Below are 26,555 nucleotides of genomic sequence, written 5' to 3'. Positions count from 1 at the left end.
ATACGGTAAATAAAGTGTATTTTGTTTTTTTGTAAATTCAAAGATTTCAGTATAATTTGATGCATTTGATGCATGGTCTGAAGGCTGAAAGTAGTAGGGACTGGAAGCCGCACACTGCATTCACAGAGGGGTGCGACCAATGTAGAGAATTGTATCACTATAAAATGGACACGAATCATTGCTTTCTTATTGACCCCTGACTTCATAGCCCTGACACCAAGGTAAACAGTACATTAATGCTAGAATTACAATCTCACTATCTGACCACCATAGTTCTGATCATAGGATCATAATACGCCGCCCTCTGGATGCCAGGCCCATAAATGCCTAGGATATATTTGACCCGGTATGATGCCCTGCAGCGCTGATCTTGCAGATATGGAGCGTGCTTCCAATAATAAAATTATATTCGGAAGTTGTAGTGTGCTCAACACGTCTTTAGGGGCTTCAAGTGGAGCTTCAGTTTAATTTAGTAGTGTAATGCGAAAACATATATAGTGAAGACAGAAGTATAGGTTATGACTTGAGTCACCATCAAACATCAGCACAGTTGCAATTAAATATTTACTAACTCACGCTCAGTTCAAGATCCGAAACCTAAATTGAAACATTCTTGGCTACAAATAGCTTGCAGTCCATGGATCCAGCTGACACGATACATGACACGGCACGCTTAGGAAGGAGGAGAGCTCTGCTGTAGTCCTCTCCTGGCTGTGAGCAGCTGACGCATATCTGGATACTTTGTATACTAATCGGGAAGAAGAGATAAATGGAAACACTTGATTCTGCCAAACTCTGCAGATAACACTTTGCCAAAATGCAGCTCGCTATTTCATTTCAGTCTAGTCTATCTAAAGGGGAAATGCGGGAGCCCTACTTTATGAGTGCACAGTATATATCGTACAGCACACAGTGATATCACCTCTACATTGAGCAATGACCATGGATTAGGCAGAATTCCAGTATAATTTTAGTATTCACACCTCTCTATGTGGCTGAGAAAATCCATGCATGTTCATTGGAGATAAACCTTGTTACTCCCATGATCAGTCAAGTTTGAGGCTGCATACTTTATCAGTGTTGCTATACACTGCAGTACCCTTGTAAGAGTCTTCTTAAACCCTCCGTCCAGCAGTTCTCCATCCAATGTATTCTTTCTCTGCTGTCAGTTTGGCTTGCAGATGAACAGGCTGATAGACTGATGGCTATGGATACACTGCCCAACAAGCAGAGGCTCTAGTTACCAGTCTGTCTCAGGTCTTCAGCTCTGGGGCATAGCTAGAGGCTTATGGACTGAGGTCAGAAAGTTCAGCTTGAGCCCCTACTGCAGCTACCCTTCATCCTTGCCGACACTGGGTCTTTTACGTAACCCATTGATGAAGGACTAGCAGCTAATGATGATGCTAGCAAAATGCCTTAAAGGGGTTTTCCAGGGAGAATACTTCTGGTGATCTATCCTTAGGAATCTCAACCGATTAGCTGACCGGGCACATGCTGTCAGCGCCGGAAATACACATAGCTCAGAGCTGAAGCAGTGGAAGTCTCTGCGCCGACCTCTGTGTAGTGGTCGGCATTGTAACTGCAAGCACGGCTCTCATTAAAATCAACATAAGTTGTGCTTGCAGTTACAAGCGCCGGCCACTACACAGAGGTCGGCGCGGAGACTTCCGCATCAACCTCTGTATTTGTGGCACTGACAGCATTTGCCCGCTCAGCGGATCGGTCAGTGTCCCGGGCAACGAACCCCAGCCGATCAACTATTGATGACCTATCCTAAGGATAGGTTGTATTCTCTGAGGAAAACCCCTCTAACCCCCTTTCCCTACCCCCCACCCCCCACCCCAAATGTATATAAACCTACTGTGATAGGAATTAGCTGGGGGTCGCCCAATTCAATCAGCCTTGGCAACTCTGAATGACTTTTATTCTTGTCAATTTAAAGTGCAGCAGTACAGAGATTACCAGATAATAGCACACATTAAAATCTAGTGTGTCCGGGTCTAACGTTACTTACACAGCCCTCACTACTGACTGGCGGGCTACACCTCCCACCTAACCACATGAACAAAACACATCTACTGGTAGTTAGGAGTTCCATTCTCAGACATAGTTTTTTCCAACAGGTTAGAAGCTCCCACTGCTTTGGCTGTCTGTGTCTCCAGGGCAGAGCTAGAGCTACACACCTCTAGAGCTACACGTCTTTTAACATTAATTACCTCATAGGTGAGTCTGCTCCCTGCTATTCCACAGAATGACAGGACTACTACTCCTGTCATCTTGTCGAACCTCACACATTTTAGACAGAATAAAATGGCTTTTATAACACTGTGAGTCAGATGCAGTGCGTCAGCTCTAGTATACCTCTAAATAATGCAGTAACCATATAATAGTCAGATAGCAGTTCTACTCAGTGATAGTGATTACAGTGCAGTTACCTTCAGTGATCGAGGTTGACGTCTCCTATGATTGGTGGTGTTAATGTTCCCTTTTCTTCTATATCTGGGTCCAGACCACCATGAAGACTTCTTGTAAAAATGATTCATTTCTGCATACTCTCCTCTTCCTGCCACTACCCCTAATGCCCCTCTCAGTGCCTTCCCATAGTAACAATGCCCGCTTTTGTACTCCAGACTGTACTAGTGTCCCCTGTTGTGCCCTGTAAAGCAATAGTGCCTCAGTACAGTAATATTTATCCCATAATGCCCACTACAAGAACTGGTTCTCCTTTTTAGTCCTTTTCAAGATCAGGGGGGCTCTGCCTTCTACCTCCCTCTCATGGTCATGGTGGTTCCCCCTTCTGTGTCTCCCTCATGGTCAATGTGGCTAATCTTTCATGCCCCCCATGGTCAAGGTGGCTCCCGAATCTCTATGGTCCCATGACCCCCTCCCAGCCTTAATCAGGAAGAGGATGCCTTGGTCCATTGCTCACACTGCCGCGCCAAAGCCTGTTACAGCATCTCTAGGAGCGTAGCACAGACCAACAGGCAGACATAACATTGAGGTGTTAATTTGTACAGTTGACCTGTTACATAGTTACTAACTGTCCCAGGAAATGACTGCAAAGGGGTCAAAGTGTGTGTACATTTACCCCAAGGTAGGGTTTGTGGGTATTGCCAGGTGTTTTGATGCCCATGCTGGTAGTCCTTAAATGTACTGAATTATATTGGATCTCCCAGGTGGGACTGAGACCTCTGTATCCCCTGTGGCATCACCACTGTATGGCTCATAAAGGACCTTTCAAACGAGACAGAATTGTTCCAAAAGATGAAGCAGAATTTGCCGTCTTGTGGAAAATTCTGCATCAGAATCCACAAGTCTAATGTGCAGATTTTGATGCTGAATTAAAAGTGGCAATTCTACATCAAAATTCGTATTTGGGCATGCGGACTTTGGTGTGGAGGGCTGAATAGAATTTGACAACTGAAAATGTATATTTAAAGGCAAGTGAAGATTTCTTGGCGGGGTAAATGTTCTCTAATAGATTATGTCCACCCAGAAATGCCAGTCCTTATTGGGAACCCAGAGGAAATTCCTAGAAAGGGCGATGGGCTACAGCAATATTCACACCAGAGTATTTATAGCACCTTACTAAATGCCCGCTAAGTGTTACGGTGCTATTTATGGTGTCTCTTACTGAACCATGATATAATTATGTGTGGGATTTTATTACACGTTGTCCGTATCGCACATTGTAGTTTTGAATACTATAAAGTTATAGTAACAGCGTTTCCTGAAAATAAGACCTAGCCTGATGATAAGGCCTATCCTGATTTTCAGGGGTGGGCGAGGGGGCTTGAAATATAAACCCCCCTAAAATAAGCCCTAGCTACACTAGATTAAAAAAACAAACACCAATACTCACCTAGCTGGTGGCATCCCTGTCCCACACGCTGGCCCCCGGCGCTGTGGCAGGCTGCCGTGTCCTCCGCGCTGACAGCATTCTCTTCCTGGTAATGGGACTTTGAATATCTCGCCTCCAGCAAGCGATTGCTTTGATTGGATTACTAAATAGCTGTGATTGGTTCATCGTGATCCAATCACAGCTCTCGCTTGCTGGAGGCAGGGTATTCAAAGCCTCGTTACCAGGAAGAGAATGCTGTCAGCATGGAGGAGACGGCAGCCTGCCGCAGCCCCGGGAACCAGTGCAAGGCACCAGGGCGCCATCCGCTAGGTAAGTAAGACCCCCCCCCCCCTCTCCCCCCCCCCCCCGCCGAAAATAAGGCACTGTGCCTCTTTGGGGCAAAAATTAATATGTAAATATCTTATTTTCGAGGAAACAAGGTAGTATGTAAGGCTGAAAAAAGACATATGTCTATCCCCCAATGTTAATCTGGAGGAAGGCAAAAAACCCAATGAAGTAGAAGCCAATTTTCCCCATTTAAAGGGGTTGTCCCGCGCCGAAACGGGTTATTTTTTTTTTCAACCCCCCCCCCCGTTCGGCGCGAGACAACCCCGATGCAGGGAAGTAAAGAAAGTTTACCGGAGCGCTTACCTTAATCCCCGCGCTCCGGTGACTTCAATACTTACCGCTGAAGATGGCCGCCGGGATCCTCTGTCTTCGTGGACCGCAGCTCTTCTGTGCGGTCCACTGCCGATTCCAGCCTCCTGATTGGCTGGAATCGGCACGTGACGGGGCGGAGCTACACGGAGCCGCTCTCTGGCACGAGCGGCTCCATAGAAGACTGCTGAAGACCCGGACTGCGCAAGCGCGGCTAATTTGGCCATCGGAGGCCAAAAATTAGTCGGCACCATGGAGACGAGGACGCTAGCAACGGAGCAGGTAAGTAAAAAACTTTTTATAACTTCTGTATGGCTCATAATTAATGCACAATGTATATTACAAAGTGCATTATTATGGCCATACAGAAGTGTATAGACCCACTTGCTGCCTCGGGACAACCCCTTTAAGGGGAAATTTCCTTCCTGACTCCAAACTGGCAATCGGAATAATTCCCGGATCACCGACCCTGCTGAAATTATTAATGATGATAACGTATAATATTGTATCGCTCAAGAAACACATCTAGTCCCCTCTTAAACTCTTTCAGTGAGTTCGCCATCACCACATCCTCAGGCAGAGAGTTCCACAGTCTCACTGCTCTTACAGTAAAGAACCCCCTTCTATGTTGGTGTAGAAACCTTCTTTCCTCTAGATGTAGAGGATGCCCTCTTGTTATATTCACACACAGCAGATTTGTTGCAGAAATGTCTGTGATCATCCATTCTTCTGTGTGGCGTTTGCAAAAATACATGTCTGTGCCACCAAAGCGCCGCTTTCCGTATAAATAGAACAGATTTTCAGTTGCCGCGTGTGATTAGACAAGCGCATGCAGAGTATGATGCACAGAAATCGTTGGTATGGGCATGATGTGTGTTATTCAAGGGCACCGCTCGTGTACACCTGCCATAAAGCACAGTCACACAGTATAGGCCAAGGTATAATAGTGACCCAAAGCACAGAAGGTGGCCTAGCGGGGCCTAGATTGCTGCATGCGGCTGCTGGCTTCTCACATCTGCTTCTCCATGTAGTAGTATTAAAGTGCTTGTGCTGCTGTTTATGAATTGCCTATTACATACCTTGCACATTTTCATTTACAGGCTCTTTCACGCTTTCACTATCAGTGGTACTTTACCAAATCCAATGGCATAGCACTGCTTGGTTTGTCACTACCGTGGGGTAAAAGGGCATTGTTCTTCTATCTGCTGCCAACAATTGTTATTCATGTGATCAAAGTCAAAAAACCAGGGCCGTGTTTGGATGCCTTGCATGTTATTTAAGAGATGCTCATAGATTTGGGTTTGGAGGGGAGCCAAAGGGACTTCTGATGGTACGAAAAAGACGGATCCTAAAGTCTACCAGGCCGGTGTCGGGCATGCTGAGTTTTACACGGATGGTCTGCAGAATGTGAGTTGGTTACGTGTTTTCTTGGAGCAGGCTTAGTACATACCAAAACAGTTTTTTTTTCTTGTAGACAACATTTACTGGCATATCTGCACATGTAATAAACAGATCACATTATTATTTGCTATTGTTGTCACATTCATTTTGAATGCATCATACAAGAGGCTTTTGTGTACAAACCTTGTTAAAATGTGGCCTGCACTAATCCCGAGTACTTTGGGACACTATTGTTTGTGCATATATACTGTACGTGGCCGTATAAACTGCTTTAATGACAGAAATTGGCGTACTATATAATAGTGTCTTCCAGCTATGTTCTCCAAGATCGCTTCTGAGATTTTAAGAGGGTGCTAGAATTCAAGATATGCATTCTCCTTCCATCCCTTTCGACCACATTGCAATCATGGATCTCGCAACACGAAGATGGATCTCTGCTTCCTTGTGCTGCGATCTGTAACATCAGAATGAAGAACGAAGGAACAATGAAGATAAAATATAACATTAATTTTCAGTACATGAGTCTGAACGCAGCCTTAAACCTCCTTGGTTGTAATTACTTTATATGTGCAGTGCTAAATGTAAGGCCGCCTTCACATCTGCGCTGGAGTTCGGAGGTTCCATCGCAGATCCGGCGCAAAATACCAGAAAAATATTCTTGCAGTGCTTTGTCATCCGGTAAAATGCCAGGCAGCTGAGCGGAGACTGACCGGACCCCATTATAGTCAATGGGGTCTGTTCCGCACTGTTCGGTTCCATCCGGCCAGGGTGATTCCCCTCTCCTGCTCCCATAACGGAGCAGGAGAAGAGAACCCCCAACGCAGATGTGAAAGCAGCCTTACTATTATGATCTAATGCAAAGAAGTTTCCAGATGTGTATGACATTAGCTTCTGTAATGCTCTGGGTAATTATCACTGTGTTATCTGCTATTTATATGTTGGTGTGTGTTGCTGTTGCTGTTGTCACTAATGAAGTTGACATAAATGGAGTACATTACAAAGTATAAAAGTAAGTGATGGGCCGTTCAGCATCCCAGAAGGGTATATTTACATGGCAGATGTGTTGCAGAACTGTAAATCTGTTCCATAGATATGCGGGGTTGTTTTTGCAGCAAGTGCCTGGATTTCTTCATTTGGATGAATAGGACAGTTGTAGAGATTTCTGCAACAACTCTGCATGTGAAAATACACTAGGACCGCTGAAGGCAATCGTCCATTAAAGCAACCCTTTGTCCTGTGAAACTTTTCAGACTGTCCAGTGCACACTGAGCACTGGTAGTGTATCAGTAGTCTGACACTATGCACTTCTCTGATTGGCCAGCTCTGCTCATGTGATCAATGGCTGGCCAATCAGAACAGCACGAAGTGCTGAAGACTACTGATGCATAGCGTGCACAGGGTAGTGACAGGAGGCGTGCCTCTATCATGGAACCTACCGATTGCTAACATTTCATGGGTTACATTTTGCATGGCACCCTGTTTCTGTGTATTCTAGTAACTCTGGTTAGATCTTCGTCGGAGGTTCTGTTAGGGGCGTCTGTCAAAAAATACTGGAAAAAATAATGCAGCCTTCACCACTATTGTCTTCCTGTAAAATTCCCCACTAGGATGGAAACCCAATTAGGGTTCTGTAGGGTTTATTGGGCACCATTGGTGTCTAGCAAATCACGAATCTGGCCCCACCACCCCTTTCATTGTTCTGTTCATATAAGGCTACATTTGCACGGGTGAGCGTGAGAGAAACTCGAGCCGATATTGCGCTGGTCAATTTGTGTGAGGAGTTTTTTATGCAAAAATGCCTTGCATCACTTGTGGGAAATTGCGATCCTCCGGCGCTTGTTTCATGTGCTTCGATGGATCGTCAATAGAGATGAGCGAGCACCCAAATGCTCGGGTCCGCGTTATTCGAGTCGAGCTTTTGGTAAATTTCGAGAGCTCTACTGGAGTAACGAACCCCATTGACTACAATGGGAGACCCGAGCATTTTTGTATGTGGGATGCCGGGTCCCGAGCTTTTTTTTTCTCTGCTCAAACAAGCGTCAAGCTCGGCAGAGTATGTTCGCTCAACTCTAATCGTCAAGCGTTTCCCATGGATTTCTGAGAGAAACATCACATCAAACTTGTGCGCACATCATACGGCATGCAATGTGTTTGTCTGTCCCATTGCAAACAATAGGTGATGCGTTCTGAAGAGCACAAAAAAATAGGACATGCAGCAATTTGTTTACCTAACAGCATCGCTCATGTGCAATAAAATCCATTAACACAAGTTTTTTATGCGTGTTGCAATGCACTCATGTGGATGTAGCCCAACAGAGCATAACCTTGGCAGGAGTAACAGAGATGTGAATGAGGCCTAGGACCTTCCCTACCAAGAGTTCCCATGTCCGGTGGGTACATTCACTGTAGCCTTCACCTGGATCTCGTTGTCTAAAGTTGTTGTATTATGTTTATTTGTGTTTTTAGCTTTGAGATGCTTTCTAAAAAGATCAATTATCAAAAAAAGCTTCTGCATTGTAGGTTATTTTTTTGAAGCGACACGTTGACTGTAATGGTGTTCATGTATGCTCCTTATAAAATGGAATCGCATGTTTTGAATGTAATAGTTTGGCAATAAATCGTGGCAATGAAGTGCAGGATCATTGTCAGTGTCTGCTTGTAGACCTCTTCACAAACAAGGGCTCTGATCGCCCTGCATTCAGGCTTGATATGACCGATGCGTTCTATTGACTCCCAGTGCTATTGTTTTATTGGGTAATGGCATAGCAGACTACACATTCTGTCCACTAGAGACAATACAAATTTGATGTAATGCAACTATGTCAGGCTTTGTTCACTTCGCCATTACCACCCCATTGTAACGTCTGTTGATCTACTGTATTATAGAAGTAGAATGATGGCGGCACCAGACCCGTCATATACTGAACATCATCGGCACCCGTCAGACTCCATTGACTATAATGGGGTCCATCAGGTCACCGTCATGGTGTCCAGCATTTTATGAAAAAAAAGCACTGCGCTAATTTTTCCAGAAAATTTAGTGGAATCTGCAACAGTGGAATCTCGGATGTAGATGTGAACAAAGCCGAGGTGTGTACAAAGATAAAGCTGTCATTCAAGGGTTGTCCAGTTGTAAAATATTGAAGTCATAGCATTGGGATAGGTCATCAATACTCTGGCCCAGCACCCCTATTTGTGTGCTGAACTGCTTTCTGCAGGAAGCAGACAGCTCCATTCCAAATGTAGTGGCTATGTTTGGTATTGCAAGCTTAGTTGCCATTCACTTTAACGGAGACTCTTCCTGCAGTACCAAGCCTAGCCACTATAGTGGGAATGGAGCTGTTTGCTTCCTACACAAATGAGCTCAATGCACAAACACCAGTGCGGACTGGGTTGGAGATACCTGCACATCTACTATTGATGACTTATCCTAAGTATAGGCCTTCAATACTTTACAACTGGACAAACCCTTCAAGGAATTCTAAGGCTCAATTTTCTGCTAAATAAAAAAAATTATAATAATATATAATATTTTTGTGTGTGTGTGTGTGTATATATATATAGTATAGTTTTTGCATGTGATTTACTTATAAAAGCAGCACGGCCCAAAACTGCATTGCAAAACCTGTGGTGATTTGTAAATTATTTGTCTGGGAATAAAACCGCCATAGTGTGCACCCAGGAGACACGGAGAGAGACGTCTACAACTGATGGTACCATGATGGTCCTGCTTCCTAATGACATGTCGCAGCAGTGCTATGCCATGTACAGTACCGTGCTACTAACCCGTTTTACCTTTCAGCATGCATTGTGCATTACAATAACCATCTTGTTTTGTGCTATTACTTTAATTTTAAACCTGTCCCAGATTTTTTTTGTCTTCTTGCAGACTTTCTGTGAAAGTTGAATGTGTTTAAGGCTGCCGGAATGTAGCATGTTGATTAGGACCCAAGTCCAGCCTCCCAAAAGGAAAAAAAAATAAAAATAAAGATCTACAATTCCTTTTTTGGATATTTGTTTTGCAGCTTTCTACTACGTCTTAAGGCAGAGAATAGCCAGCGTAAGGTGCCGCACACAAGGTTAGCTAAACATGTTTCTTACAAATCATTTTGGCAGAATACAGTGTGTGTCTGGGGAGAGCAGACTCCAGATATGATAATCCGTAGGCTCCTTGTCAGTACTTTTCACTGACCCGTAGAATTACTTTAAAATTGTGACATGTTTTTGCGCAGTGGAAGTTTGCATGTAGCCAACGTTCATCAGGTACGAAGCGCACAGAAGACTAGAACTAAAATGAAATTTGAGGCAACATTGTGGCTGAGAATGGGTTACTGCATGTTGCATGTCTTTGTATGACCTGAGCTATGAAATTGGCATGTATTACTGTATAAATGCATGCAGGTGCCTCTCTCAGAAGGTATGCTATGTTTTATTGTGCCCTAAGGATGCTGTATAATATACCTATCACATAACATAGCTGGCATTCCAGTGTGTCACGTGTCAGCCGTATTCTCACATCACACAGTCCTAAGTGCTAAAAGTAAGAGTTCAGGTCTCTCTGTCTCTGGTGTGTTTATAACTGTTATCAACAAGCAGATTACTGCAGGCATTTTTTGTGGAAGAATCCTGTTCCTGTCTCAGGAGGGAGGGATGGGTAGAGCACTGGGTAGTCTTTAAACAGTCAAGGCCCATTTAGACACAACGATTATTGCTCAAAAGCCGTCTTTTGAGCGATAATCGTTGTGTGTAACTGCACTGACATCATGCAGTTTTTGTTATCCTGTCGCTCATCGTTGTCTTTCAGCATGCTGAAAGACGACAATGAGCCTTATCAGGGATTCACAGCGGGATACAGCTGATACTATTGTTTCAGCTGTATTCGGCTCTCTGATGACAGACGGGGTATGAAGAACACAGTGGTCCAGCCCTGTTCTCCATACCTGCCATGGAGCGCTCGGCTTTATAACAGCCAGGTGCTCCATGCAGAAAACATCTGGATGCAGAAGACAAGCAGGGACACCCCGCTTGACTTCTGCACCCTCCTTTCTGAGCACTCGGCTGTATAACAGTCGGCGCTCGGAGCGCATGAACAGCTGGATGCAGAAGGCAAGCTGGGACACCCTGCTTGTCTTCTGCATCCTCTGCTCTGAGCGCTTGGCGGTATAACAGCCGGGCGCTCGGAGCGGAGGAACATCTGGATGCAGAAGGCAAGCTAGGACACCCCGCTTGTCTTCTGCATCCTCTGCTCTGAGCGCTCGGCTGTATAACAGCCGGGCGCTCGGAGCGGGGGAACAGCTGGATACAGAAGACAAGCGGGAACACCCCACTTGTCTTCTGCATCCTCCGCTGGCAGCACAAGGTGATAGCTCATCTTGAGCGATCCTCTTGCACTGTAAATGACACAACGATAATCGCTCAAAAGTTGCTTGAACATCTTTTGAGTGATTTACGGTTGTCTCTAAATGGGCCTTCAGTGTACTTTTTTAAAACTTTTGACATCTAGTAAGCACCTTTATATTATCAGCACTTTACATCACTTGATATTATGGCTTCTGCCCCCGTGGAGGCTCACAATTCTTAAATTCTATTAATATAGAATTAACATGTTTTTGGGGTATGGGAGAAAAAAAAAACTTAGAACTCAGAGAAAATCCAAGCTAGCACAGGGAGAGCATACAAACTCCATGCAAATGTTGTCCTTAGTCTGATTTGAACCTACAACCCCAACACTGCAAGGTAGAAGTGCTGAACAACGAGCCGCCATGCTGCCATGAGAGCAACATGTCAAAAGTTTTGATCAGTGGGGGCCTGGATGCTGATCCGTGAAATGAAGGTGTTGTGGTGCTCATCCAAGCTCTGTCCAATTTTGACTGTCTTCACTGCCTGTCGGCTCCCCTCGGCAGCTAAAGTCAGACGCATAGGCTTCTTTACACGTCTGTCTGCAGCTGCTGATAGGCGTTAAGAGGCAACGAAGACAGCAGACGGGGCACAATGCTTTGGTGAGCCCCGCAGCCCCTTTTCAGCAATCAGCGGGGGTCTCGCTCTAACATGTCAAAAGTTTTTATAAAATGCAGTAACTCTTTAAAAACCCCTGACAAGCTTGTTTTAGTAAATACTTGTATTCCCCATGAAATTACAGTTTTGGAACATCTTTTCTCATTGTTCTGCTGTTCTTCTGTTATTCTTCCTGAATATGTATGAATGAATTGACAAGCAGGTGTTCCCTACACAGTCCAATACTGTCAGCACTGATTGGACAATGTCTGCCTAGGCACCCTCCAACTGGTAACACCCAGTTGTTCATTCATGTACAACTTTCCAGCAGAGATAACAGAGGAACGACACAGAGTTATAACATAAGATGCTCCAGAGTTATATTATAATCAATACAAATGTTTACTAAAACAGGCTGTATGAGATTAAAGATTTTTTTTTTCAAAAACAGCGCCACTCTTACCCATGGGTTGTGTCTGGTATTGCAACTCAGCTGCCCTGTTTTTTAATAGGGCTGAATTGCAGTACCAGATGCAGCCCACGGTCAGGAGTAGTGCTGTTTCGGGGGGGGGGGGGGGGGGTGAAGCAATAAAAAATAAATAAAATTTTACAAACTGCTAACCCCTCTAATTATTATATGCTGTTAATTCCTCTGCCGGTTATCTCCGAATTCACTGTCTATTTATTTCTCAGCACAAAGTCTTTATTTTTATGACCAGTTTTATAGTATCAAAAGTTATTTGTATTTAGTTCTGGTTGATCCTGGTACTGCTATAGACACACAAAGGCTTTCCGCTTACAGCCAAGCATCTAGTATCTATGGACATGTCAGCGCGGATGTTGGTGCTAAGCGGCCCATATAGTTGGCAACAATATGAAGAAGTTTATTTTTCAAGCTGCTTAAAGGAGATGTCCCGAGGCAGCAAGTGGGGTTATACACTTCTGTATGGCCATAATAATGCACTTTGTAATATACATTGTGCATTAATTATGAGCCATACAGAAGTTATAAAAAGTTTTATACTTACCTGCTCCGTTGCTGGCGTCCTCGTCTCCATGGTGCCGACTAATTTTCGGCCTCCGATGGCCAAATTAGCCGCGCTTGCGCAGTCCGGGTCTTCTGTAGTCTTCTATGGAGCCGCTCGTGCCAGAGAGCGGCTCCGTGTAGCTCCGCCCCGTCACGTGCCGATTCCAGCCAATCAGGAGGCTGGAATCGGCAGTGGACCGCACAGAAGAGCTGCGGTCCACGAAGGCAGAGGATCCCGGCGGCCATCTTCAGCAGGTGAGTATGAAGACGCCGGACCGCCGGGATTCAGGTAAGCGCTGTGCGGGTGGGTTTTTTAACCCCTGCATCGGGGTTGTCTCGCGCCGAACGGGGGGAGGGTTTAAAAAAAAAAAAACCCGTTTCGGCGCGGGACATCTCCTTTAACATTATTGATGGGTATTATGAATCGAAGAGAAATGTCTACGGCTTTTTCTGCACTCGTATTTCTGTTTTTCCCGGTGCTAGTTTGCAATACATGTTACCCAATCATACTGTACTTGGGGCAAAAGGAGGAAACTCCGATTTGGCCAGCAGCATTACTTGTAAGCACACATTCACATCTGCTCTAGCTGATCCAGTCTATTTCTATTGTAGCTGAACTATGAAAATACTAGACCCGAATGAACCCTACTGGCTATCATTGGGTCCGGCCGGCATTCTAATCACCATCTTACTAGATGAAATAGTGCAGCAAGCTGCACTATTTAGTTCCAGTTTTTATGCTGGATGTATACAGGAGACTCAAACTGGAAGGTGTGATGCAGATGTGACCCTGGCCTTATCTGTACAGCTCCCCGAAATACACTAGACACCCTGAAATGACTCCGCAGACTGCAGAGCTTTTGTCTTGTGACCCATCTTGCTGAATACACGATGAGAAATGTAACTTCGATGGATAAAAAAAAAAAGTGCAAAAGTGCTAATCCTCGTCCATCAGCCTGTTTATGATCTGTATAATCCACCTTCTCAAATCTCATTCTTCATCACAGATAAAACATCTGTTGCAGCACAAAAATAGTTCTTTAGACGGCTCTTTGTTTTAGCTTCTTTGTAAAACTGCCAGCACAACCGGACTGATGACAGCTAACTATGATTCTCTAGCTTTGCACCGCAACTGACAACCGAGTGACCCTGTGCTATCTGTCCTAGATATGCTGGAATGTCACGTCAAGCTTTTACACTACCAGGTTCTTGTTCCAGGTTAAAATCATTTGTCTTGTCTGCAAAAAATGAATGGCACCTTTATTAAAGGAAGAAGAACTTAAAGGGGCATTCCCATCTCAGGAAGTTATACCCAGTCCATAAAATAGGAGATAACTTGCTAAACAGTGGGGGGTCTTAGCGGTTGGACTTCCATTGATCCCGAGATTTCAACTCAGGCATGTCCCGAAGTGTGGACAATGGAGGCCACTGCTGCATTCACTTAAATGGTTCGCTGTCTTTGGTTGGCCTATTGAAGTGAATGGAGTGGAAGCATGCATGCATGGCTCCACTGCCCACACTTTGGCACCTGCTGGGGCTGAAATTTTGAGATTAGTCAGAGTTGGAACTCTGGAACCCCCTACTGATTAGCAAGGTGTGTGAATAGGGGATCAATTGCTGTGATGGAAATAACCCTTTTTAGGGCCCCTCACATGGCACGAAGATTGGGCAAGAACGTTTGTGGTCCTGATCATTCGGCCATGTCAAGATGGGCACGATTAGGCGATGAATGAGCAGTTGGTCATTTGTTGACTGATGATTGTTTTTTGGCTGCACAAGACATGCTATTGTTGTCATCAGCATACCTCTCCATGTAAACGTGATGTGCTGCCAACAGTGATGAAACTATAAAGGCATCAAACAATCGTATGTTCGATCTTTTGTCCCCCAAACATTCGGAATTGGCCTCTGTGAAGGCTGGGTACACAAGTGCCCATCTCGTTGATCAGTACTTGGAAGCTGAATGTTATCAAACTGTGTAAAAGAGACCCCCCCCCCCCCTGCCTCCTTCATGGATTCCATCATATTTGCCAGTAAAAATAGAGCAGAATGCATCACTATGGAACCTGATGGACGCCAAATCAATGAGAACAGAGCCAGGAAAGTGGACTGCACTCCAAGGCATACATAAGTATAATGGTTGTACACTCTCGTAATGGGTGCAGGCCATCTCACAGATTTTTTATAATCCAAGCAGTGAAGAAGAATGGAGGTCAGCACGCTAATAGCAGTTACAAAATCACATATTTCACATCTTTAATCCAGAGATGCGATCTTTCGGCTGAACATGCTCATTTTCAAGCATGACAAGTAGTGGGCAAGTTAGACACTGACAATCAGTAATATTAACAAAGGTTAAGGTCCATGAACCACGTATAAAGCATCACCATAAAATACTACTTATTTCCCTCAAAAATCGCTTTACCTCAATATAAGCATAACGCCCCCCCCCCCCCCCCCCCCCCCCCGCACACGGGTGGAAATTCCGCGGCAGGATTTCCACCCATACACGCCTGCAAAGGATTGCATTACAATACACAATCCTATGCAGACGGCCGCAATTTGCGCGAAATCACGCGCAGAAAACAAATCGCGGCATGCTCTATTTCTGTGCGGGACTCTGCGAGCCCTGCACAGAAATGTCACTCCTTGGCCACCGGCTCCGGTCTGCGCATGCGCCGGCACATGAAAGATCCGGAGCCTCGTGAGAGGTGAGTGCCGCGCTGCTCTCTGCAGGGGCTTGGGTCAGGTCCCGCTGCGAGAATTCAGTGTTCAGGGGGCCTTGGATGCATAAATTGTCTTTAGGCCTCATGTCCACTTGAAAAATACAATCCGTGCAGAATCTGCCGCGGATTCCGTGCAGATTTGCTTTAAATGGTATTTTTTTTGCATGCAAATATCCGCACACATTGCTATCAGAATGGAGCATGCCGCGTTTTTTCTCCCGTGCGTGAAAAACGCAATTCTTTTATAATGCCATTCGCGGGTGCAAAAATCAATTTAATGGACCGCGGATGGCCAATGATTCCCTGTGGGCAAAATCCGCGGCGGAATCCGCAATTGCATTTAGCTAGTGGACATGAGGCCTTAGAACATTAATCCGGATTAGAGTGTTTGTAAAATGAAATTTCCAATCCGCTTGGTGTCCGAAAGTTCACACTGAATGTGCATGTAAAAAAATACATGAATGGACCAATACATATACCTGCACAACTAGATACAATATAATAGAAGGTAACCATCTCATATGTGTCATTCATACAATACTTGCTACACAGAAGTTCAATGACCCTCACAGGATATAGTTACTTCCTACTGTGTTGCATCTGGTTGTGAATGAGCGCATGCTTGTGAAAGGTTATGTTCAGCTTGAATGTTGTATCGCTGGAGTAAACTTTGTGATTTCGTACGGCTATTTGGTTGCTGCACGCCATTTATCTTCATGCCCAAATCGGTGGGGTTTGCAGGCGCCGCTGGTGTCTTCTCATCTATCACAGTTTGGATTCCGTTTTTCCACTCCTATGATGGAGGAGAATATGGGGATTCCCATATGATCTCACGTTGGCATAATTTTGGTATTTATTTTTACAAAGGTGTATATAACAAGGTAATAATGACGCGGGACGTAAAATACGGTAACGACAAATGCTCTGTAGTGAAGATGCAGCATAGGTTTCTCAATGTGAAAAAGCTTTACGCTACCACTTAGAACAATGGTTTGCCATGGATTTAACTGCATTAACGCATGGGCCTCATGTGGCGCAGAGTGTTAAGGCAGCAGTATGCAGCCCTAAACTCTCACTCATGGCCTGAAGGTTGCGAGTTCAATCTCTGCCTGGTTCAGGTAGCCGGCTCAAGGTTGACTCATCCTTCCACCCTTCAGAGGTCGGTAAAATAAATAAATTGCCTGAACGCACTGCAGAATAAGCTGGCGCTATACAAATAACAAGTCCATTCCTATTACCTAAACACATTTGTTGTGCAAACGTAGATTTATGTCAGCTTCATCCACCAATATTTAAATGAGGTCTCTGAGTGTAAAATAGATGTTAAAATTCCAGCTGCTTTTTAAGGATAGTTTTGCATTCTGTCTCAAACATTAAAGGAGATGTCCCGCGCCGAAACGGGTTTTTTTTTTTTTAAACCCCCCCCCCCCGTTCGGCGCGAGACAACCCCGATGCAGGGGTTAAAAAAACCACCCGCACAGCGCTTACCTGCATCCCGGCGGTCCGGCGTCTTCATACTTACCTGTGAAGATGGCCGCCGGGATCCTCTGCCTCCGTGGACCGCAGGGCTTCTGTGCGGTCCACTGCCGATTCCAGCCTCCTGATTGGCTGGAATCGGCACGTGACGGGGCGGAGCTACACGGAGCCCCATAGAGAACAGGAGAAGACCTGGACTGCGCAAGCGCGGCTAATTTGGCCATCGGAGGGCGAAAATTAGTCGGCACCATGGAGACGAGGACGCCAGCAACGGAGCAGGTAAGTATAAAACTTTTTATAACTTCTGTATGGCTCATAATTAATGCACAATGTACATTACAAAGTGCATTATTATGGCCATGCAGAAGTGTATAGACCCACTTGCTGCCTCGGGACATCTCCTTTAATGGCGGAAATCCTGGTGTCAGTCTTGGATTTCAGGGTTTGATTCTGAATGAGTGAACAGTACTATAAAATTACTGGTCCTGTTATCCCACAGTTCTGCGTCCTACAGATAGGTTACAGCAGAATTGACAACTATGGTGGGAGAACACATCAAAGTTTGAAAAGTTTTCCATTCATCGGGGTCATATCAAGCGGTGCTTATTCAAAATCAGCTGGACTTGCTTTCAGAAATGTGAAGACCTTTCACAAATCATGCAAATGACTTCCTCAGTTCGACTAAATCAGAGGCCCCCTACCTTTTTTAAACCTTGTGAGCCACATTCAGTTTTGAGTGATGATCAGAAGCCACATTCAGGTAATAAGTATTAACATTATTATACCTGGTGGAACGCAGAATCATGAAATGTCAACTTACAAGTTGACATTTCAGATTGAAATTTGAAACACTGTTCTATAGTAGACTGCTGGAGTTCTGGGTATAGAATATGTCGCTAGTATTAATATAAATGCCACATTATAGCCAGTGCATATGGCCAAAGCTCAAGGCTACTCTGCTGTGATGGGTCACCTTGCCGTCCCTAAAAATGGATTAGGTTCACAAATAGCGGAATTTCTACAGAATTGCAACTACGGAATGTCAGTTGGAAAACTAAAAAAAATTATAGCTCTTACAAGGCAGGAACTAAAAAATGCCAACGAAAAACCAATAGAATGGCTACAACAGGAAGGGGTTAAGTAAAAATTAATAGGATAAAATGGTGTTGCAGGGTGGACATTCACTTTAAGGATTCATTCCTTGTGCTGGCTACAGCTACACAAGCCTTAATTCTATGACTGGCATGCTCTTTGATGTAGAGAGCAGGGTGCCAGAAAATTCCGTTTCTGTGTGTTGTTTTAGAGACTGGATCCATGCCACGCCGATATATTTAGAACATTGTGCTATTTGATGGAAATTTGCCTTATGCACTTCTGGATGTTTTCAGCAAATACAGTTATGACATTGCGGCTGTTGTATAAACTGGCTTAGTAAAAAATATGAACAATTATTTCTGTAAGACTCTGCTCAAACCTTATTTCCCAACATATACAGCACTGTGCAAAAGTTTTAGGCAGGTGTGGAAAAAATGCTGCAAAGAATGCTTTCAACATAGGGATTGTACCAAGATTAAAAGTTATTCCCTATCCTTGCTGATCTGTGGGGGTCTTACCACTGCGTTCCCTGCTGATCTCAAGAACAGGGGTCCGGTGTCTCCTGCCCTCCTCAATTGCTCCCCTGTAGGCTTGCCCAAGTCCTTCTATCATTTCATGTATTCCCAGACTGACTCGATGATGATAAGATCAGGGCTCTTTGGGGGCTATATCATCACTTTCCGGACTGCCCTATTTTTCTTTATGCTGAAGATACAGGGGGATTATAAATCCAATTGCAATAAGACATGTAGAGACCGATTTTAAGGGGAGATAAAATGACACAGATGCTGCCGGGCAGAACATCTACCCGAGCAACAAGGTTCTATTGGTCAGGGGTTTGATCCATTTAGCTGCTGGTACCAGCTGGCTCCCAAAACCACCCAGAGCAGGGCAAGAGGTGAATTAAACACAAATTTGGCAGGAAAGCTCTCAGCCACGCTCAGTTCTAATGATTAAAGTCCCATGCATTCCGTATGGTGTTTTCATATTTTTGGAGAAGCCAGAATATTAGTGAGGATAAGATGCGGTATTTTTTTTTTTTTCTAATGACAAAACCCATTGAATGACATTGACATTGGTTTTGTGCTTCTGGTCGTTCTCCTGCTGCAGAATGAATTGGGAGTCAATCAAATGTCTTCTATTTTTGAAAAAAAAATCTTACCTTGCATCATTTTTTTCCACATCTGCCTAAAACTTTCACATAGAACTATACATCCAATGGAAGGCTCTAACATATGCTGCTGTATAGATAGCCAGTTGCACATATTGCCCTTAGGTTCCCATTGTGAAAAGAAAAAATGATCTAAATATATAATATACTGCAATTGAGCATAAACAAAATACTCCTGTCACATATGGAGATGCTAGATTTAATACACGATGTGAACAGGACCTTAGAGAGGACCTTTCACTACACCTGATATATCTGTTAGTAAATACTTTATTTTAGTAATACTTTTATTCCCCAAAAACCAACAATTTTGGAACATTTTTTCCTGGAACTCCTGCATTGTGCCATTCCTCACTTATTCTTTCTGTCGATTTATGAATAAAATGACAATTGGACGTCATCACCTATATGGTCTGGTCGTATCGTCATGACTGTCAGAGTATGTAGGGACATACCTCCAACTGGTAACACGCGGTTATCAATTTATTCATCTGTTACTAAGAGGGATAACTGAAGAGCGAGACAACTTAAAGCCAGTGATTGACCGCGACGGTCACAAGCCTAGACGGAACGTGCCCATGCTACTGAGAAGTATGCGGAGCCTGAAGGGGAGAGGTGGGGCAAGAAATGGGCAAGTATAGCTCTGTTAATTAACACCTGTGCCAACGTGTAGGGAAAAAGTGAATCCTACCGGACAGCCCCATTTAAGGGCTTATACCAAGCGATTATTTACACAGGTCTGCTTAGTAAAACTAATATTGTGTTAGTAGATTATGATATCTGATTGATCTTGGCTATTGTACAATGGCATTCCTCATTACCGTGAAGTAGCCCGCTGTTCCCTTGTGATAAAAGAATAGAAGAAAGTCTAAAGAAAGTTTAAATCCTAACTTGGCATATTTAACTTGGTAGACTTTGTCTGCTGATATGCTATGCTGTCTTTTCTGTCACTTGGCACTAGTTCACACGAGAGAGTGTGACAGCTTATCTTAAGACGTGACATTAAGAGCCAGAAGCTGTGTACTGTTGCTGTCTGCTACATAGTCTAAGGAGCTAGACACTTCTTCTATTTTCAGGTGAGGCACTAAGTATAGATCAAACATACAGTAAATGTAGAGTTGTATAAAGAGTGCAGCCTTTGCTGATAGGAAGCTGGAGTCTGAGCTGAATGATTGTCTGAGTCCCAGTCTCGAGATCTATTACTGTTGGGCAAGGTTTCCATTAACAGAACAAGTAATGTTTGCTTTTAGCTGTAATAATAGCTTATAAAGGGACAGAATGCTGGGACTACTTGGGAGATTTAAAGATAAACACTTGGGAGCTCATAAATAATATAAGAATAAGTAGTGCACTATCATGTAGAGCAGTGTGCTCCTAATAGAGGGAAGGGTAAGGCAGGCCTCACACCACCGGATCTGAATAGCGGATTCCATGATGAGCATCAATGCGGAGAATCCGTGGTAAAACGTGAGTATTGAAAGGCATGCATTTTCAAATTTTCCTTCACACTCGCGGGTACGAATTGTGCACTTCGCGAGCAGAAGAAAAATCACTGGAATGATCTATTTTACCTGTACTGTGCGTGGCCGACGGCAAGCCTCCACGGTCATACGCAATACAGGTAAGTGCTGTACACAGGGACACCGGCCGGGCTCACAGACGGAATCCGCTGTGGGCTTCCCGCATTCAGAATCAGATCCGGTCATGTGAGCCCGGCCTGAGGCCTCATTCAAATGGCCACATTTTAGTGTCCATGTTACAGCCACAAATCTCAGCCTAGCCATTTAATGAGCATGGGGAACAGTATCAATAGTTAAGCCAGGGTCAGGCAAGCTTATATAAACATGTCCGTAATACGGATCTGTATTACGGACGTGTTCCAGATTACATTACAACCGTATCATCATCAGTATTTGCCTCTGTATGAATTTCAAATGGTCAAATATTGAGCAGTGAATAGTAGCAATATAGAGGCGAAAACGCAAAAATAAAAAAATATATGCTCGTCTGGATGTGGCCTTTAAACTACTGCAAGTTTGCGTCATTAGACCCGTGACTGGCCTGGAACTTGTGGCTTTAATGTGAACACTAAATTGCAGCAGAGTTTGCATGCATTTTTTTTTTTAAACGGATTGTCCCGCGCCGAAACCTAAAATTTTTTTTTTACACAGACCCCCACATTGTGCACAGTAAAAACGAATGCATTTGTTATTATTATTTTTTTTTTTTAATTCGCTTACCTGGATCCCCGTTCTGCAGCTTTAAAGATTCTTCTTTCAAAGATGGCGCAGCTGGTCTTCTCCCACGGTGCACCTTGGGTCTTCTCCCATGGTGCACCGTGGATGTTCTTCTCCAGTCTTGCGTTCCACTGCCGATTACAGCCACCTCATTGGCTGATTGGCACCACGGGTTGTTTTTTTTCAATAGCCCCCCCCCGTTCGGCGCGAGACAAACCCGATGCATGTGTTGAAAAAAAAAAACGGATAGTACTTACCCGAATCCCCGCGCTCCGGTGACTTCTTACTTACCTTGCGAAGATGGCCGCCGGGATCTTCACCCTCGGTGGACCGCAGGTCTTCTGTGCGGTCCATTGCCGATTCCAGCCTCCTGATTGGCTGGAATCGGCACATGTGACGGGGCGGAGCTACGAGGAGCCGCTCTCCAGCACGAGCAGCCCCATTCAACACCGAGAAGACCGGACTGCGCAAGCGCGTCTAATCGGGCGATTGGACGCTGAAAATTAGACGGCACCATGGAGACGAGGACGCCAGCAACGGAACAGGTAAGTGAATAACTTCTGTATGGCTCATAATTAATGCACAATGTGTTTTAAGACGATGTTGCGTTTTGGCAAAAAAAAGCCACAGACCTTAAAGAAAAAAACAATACAGTAAAAAAGCCACCAAAATGACAGCTCTGTCGGGAGCTTCTAAGAGTCTATGGCCAGGACTTGCAGTTCTTCCTGTTGGATCATATAGTATTACAAAGAAAGGAAGATGGTGCCATGTTGTTCTATTGTGTGCGGTATTGCGGAGGTGATAAAAAACCGCGATCTAGAGTCCGTAGAGCTACATTAGGATTGGATTGTGCTGCTGTTATCATGTTTGTGTTACTTTATTCCTATATAGATGTATGTTGCTATATTTGCCTTTGCATTACAAATTACGTACTGAATGTGTTCATTGATGAAATGTATAGCAGACGTTAAACTGCGGTTTGTTACACATTCCCTATTGGGTTTCAGCAGTAGTAAGGGGTAGCCCTTGTCAAGACACAGCATCGCTTTTTACTATTCTATTGCTGCAGCTACATCATTAGCAGTGGTTATTTTAGTGTTTTTCATTGGATTTTTTCTTTCTGCATACCTTAAAAAATGGTCGTACATTTAAAAAAATGGAAATTATAATTTTTTTGTTACGTTATGTGAATGATGTGTCACACATGTATAATGGAGACCTAACAATCATCTTATGGTTGCATTGATGTGCTGTGCTTGTAGATTTCAGGTGTCCTGAATGTTTCTCAGTTTATAAATATTGATCCTTGTCACCATATATATAAACACCAAAAGTTGGGAACTGAATGTCAGATTTAACTTTTTTTTTTAGGCTGGGTTCACATGGAGTGGACCCTCTGCACGGAAATTTCGCTGCATTTACAGTATCGGCAAAGTGGACGAGATTTTGAAAATCTTGTCCACATGCTGCAAAAATTACCCGCGTGGAAACTGACTTGCGGCGTGGAAATCAAATCCGCGACATGTCCATTATGCCCTGCTGCACACAACTGGGTCGCATTCAGCATGAGAGAGCCCGCAGCGGAATCCGACCCTGTGCCCAGCCAACATCTGCGCGCACCGGCTTTTTTTTCTTTGCCGACTGTACTGCGGATGGTCTGCATGGCGAGCCGTCGGACATGCACAGTATGGGCGGTATTTGCTGCGGGAATCCGGGGGCAGACGCCCTCTCCAGATTCCGCAGTGCAAATTCGCCAATGGGCAGTGTCGCTATCTCTGCTGCGGAATTCACCCCTTCTAAATGAGGGGGTGAATTCCACACAGGAATTCTCGCAGAAACCAAATGGTGCGGGTTTGAAGGCGGGCATTCCGTGGCTGATGTGCAGTGGAATGTCTGCTGCAGACATTCCATTGGAAATTAGACCCGTGAGAGCGCAGCCTTAGGCTATGTTCACATTTGCATTCGCCGGCTCCATTGCAGATACGGCATGTCATGCTGCATGCAAGACCTTTTCATCTGGTAACCTGCCAGGCGGTTGAACGGAAAGCCAATGGGGTCCGTTTGGCGCCGTTCGGTTCCGTCCTAAATCAAATCCATTCAGTCAGGATTTCCCTTTCCTGCTGCCATAATGGAGTAAGGAAACAGAACCCCCTAATGCAGGTGGGAACATAGGCTTCAAATGCACTTATTAACCCAAGCCTAATTAAAAAGGTTTAATGATGAATGGTAGTCCCTAAAAAGACACCGGCACTAAAACCATTGTATAGCATTAAACCACAGTATATCTGATTCTATATTACGTTGTCAGCTATAGGAGTGTAAAGGCAGGTATTGTCTCCTTAGGTGCTACATTATTATGGCTGCAGTATGTATGACTCAGAAGTCCTGTACTGATCCCTGATTGAAACGAAGAAGATTCTGTGAGGCAGATGAAAGCTAACAAATGGCCATTACTGCCCCCTGCGGCAGACATCTTTGCCCTGAGTTTACAATTCTCTGTATGGACTCGCTGCTGCTAGCCAAGTGTTCGCACCGCATAACGTCGCTGAATTGCCTTTAGCACAAAGTAATAATTGTGAGGATTACAATATTGGACTATGTATCAGCCACCGGTCAATGTTAATCTTTCTCTGTCTGTTTCTGTAGCCATATGCCAACCAGGATGTAAATATGGGGAGTGCATAGGGCCCAATAAGTGCAAATGTCACCCTGGATACACCGGAAAAACCTGCAATCAAGGTACATGTGCTTGTTTAACAATGGTGAGATATTGTATATAAGTGTATTCGCATATTATTGTATAGCAACGCAAATAATCAGAATTGCATTGTGTTAATCATACCACAGCCGGAAGCAAGGTGAGACCAGTACCATATCGTGTTACTTATCCCAAACTTGTAATGTCCTCTCTTGGTTACTTATCGGATATTTTGGTAGAACTGTATGAACACACAAAATCATTATCCATGTTACTATCATTATATGTAAATATATATTCTGTAGAGCTTTATGTTGGCCTCTAGGATGGTGTTGACCACTTTCTCTGCATCATGGACTCCAATAACTAGAACTTACAATGTACTTTCTGTCTGCTCATGTGAACATAGATGACACCTAATATACACTATCGGAGAAATGTATGATACTGTCTACAATAAAAACTGCTCACCGCACCCAATCAGAGTGCATATTTCATTCTTATGGTGTTTTTGAAAAATGAAAGCTGTGCTGTGATTGGTTAATATGGGCATCAGATATATTTTCTTTAAAAGGTTTCATAAATCTGCCCCAGTAGACCTATTGACGTGCCATAACCAAATCATAGTTTTTGCTAAATTTTAGCCAAACGGCTGTTTTGCCACAGTATAGCAATCATAACGGTCAAAACCACAATATGATCACACCGATGTCATGAATTTACTTTTCTGGTCATGTTTGATCTTGGTGAGCTTGAATGGGTAGGAATGACCGCCTTTGGTGCCTTTATTGAACATTTGTTGATAATTTGACAATTGACTAAGCTTGTTAGACAGAGTATGGCAACTGTAAGCTAATCTTACCCCATTCAGTGCTGTAACGTTTAGGCTAAAATATTGCAGTGACAGCAATAGGTGTAAAATATGCATTTCTGCCATTTTATACACACAATTCTGGTGTTTTTAATGACATTTTATACAGATGTATTATTCTGATGTTTTTGAAGTTCTATTGAATAGTCCATGAAGAACCCCATACCCTGAGTACACTGTGCTTTGATAACACTACTGACTCCAAAAGCGGCACCGCAGAACAAAAGTATTTAGTAAAGAATTCTACAAAACGCTAGTACTGAGACATTTGACATGTTTAAGGGGTTGTGGGGCGTTTCAATACTCAGAACCCTTCTGATCAGCTCTTTGCCACAAATGAGCCACAATATTTCTCATCATTCTTACAGAATTTCAGTTGTGGAATGTGTGGATCCACTAATATTGGCCAACTGCCAGTGGGGATGGAGTTGGAATCTGACAGCTTCATCTGCGTTGTGGTGGCCTAGGTTAATATTTGCAGGCACGGCTACTATAGATTTTGGTGGGAGCTGTGCTTGCAACTACTAGCGCAGGCTGCTGCAATGCGGATGGAGCTATCAGCTTCCGGCTCCATCCACAATGACAACGGGGTTCAGAACAAAGCATTAGATCCCTGCCGATCAACTATCCCGAGGATAGATCATACGTAATAAAGTCCTGCAAAACCCATTTAACCACGTTTAAAGCAAAATTTGGTTATTTCTTTCTACAACCACTACAAACCCGTAGATGGTGGAATATGATTTAGTTTATCCCTTAGCCATCAGTTGACGCAAAGTTGGATATAAATCATATATGACTTTTACGTGAGGCTTTTGGCTTTTACACGGGATGGTTATTGTTCAGAATTGTTGAAATTCCCGCCTTCTCACGGGAATTTGAACAATAATCGTCCCGTGTAAATGCATGGAGAAGGCTGAACAACGAGCCGTTTAGTGTAAATAGCAGTCGTTTGCTGTGAATGGAGGTGGGCGGGGGGCTAACCCTTCCCGGACTATTCCGCCTCCATGCTGGCAGCACAGTGAGCAATGCCAACAATGCTTGAGAGAGTATCACTGGGACATGCTGCCGGGCATCCTTTGCCCAATAGCTCATCCCGTGTAAATGGACCTTAAATCTTGGTCTATTATCAGACAAATTCCTCAAAAAGTTGCACATTGTATGTTAAACTAGACACAAATACCTTCTTTCTCTGAGGTGTGAAAGTTTGAGCTGGAAATACCCCTCCTCAGCACTGGAGTAGCTGTGGGACTGTTTATAAAAGTTGCACATTATACATCAGGTCTAACTCATTGTATTTCCTAAATCATGGCCACAAATTTAGACTAAAAGAAAAAATGACGTGATCGGGCGTCAATAAT

The 26,555-nt window shown here is 44.1% G+C and overlaps 1 protein-coding gene across 6 annotated transcripts in view; it reads left to right on the top strand.

Moving 5' to 3' along the window:
• Nucleotides 1–26,555, top strand: part of NPNT (nephronectin) — a 101,538-nt gene that overhangs the window by 33,536 nt on the left and 41,447 nt on the right. For 3 of the 6 annotated variants that reach the window (XM_066573904.1, XM_066573901.1, XM_066573903.1), the window contains exons 3-4: nucleotides 9,925–9,978; nucleotides 24,272–24,364. In XM_066573904.1, coding sequence (XP_066430001.1) covers nucleotides 9,925–9,978; nucleotides 24,272–24,364 — 147 coding nt within the window. Of the gene's footprint in view, nucleotides 1–9,924; nucleotides 9,979–24,265; nucleotides 24,388–26,555 lie in introns of those variants that run through there. The other 3 variants (XM_066573902.1, XM_066573905.1, XM_066573906.1) reach the window with 2 other exon arrangements.

Source organism: Eleutherodactylus coqui, chromosome 7 (genome assembly GCF_035609145.1).
Source record: "Eleutherodactylus coqui strain aEleCoq1 chromosome 7, aEleCoq1.hap1, whole genome shotgun sequence".
NCBI lineage: Eukaryota > Metazoa > Chordata > Amphibia > Anura > Eleutherodactylidae > Eleutherodactylus > Eleutherodactylus coqui.
This window is presented reverse-complemented; position numbering and strand designations above follow the sequence as displayed.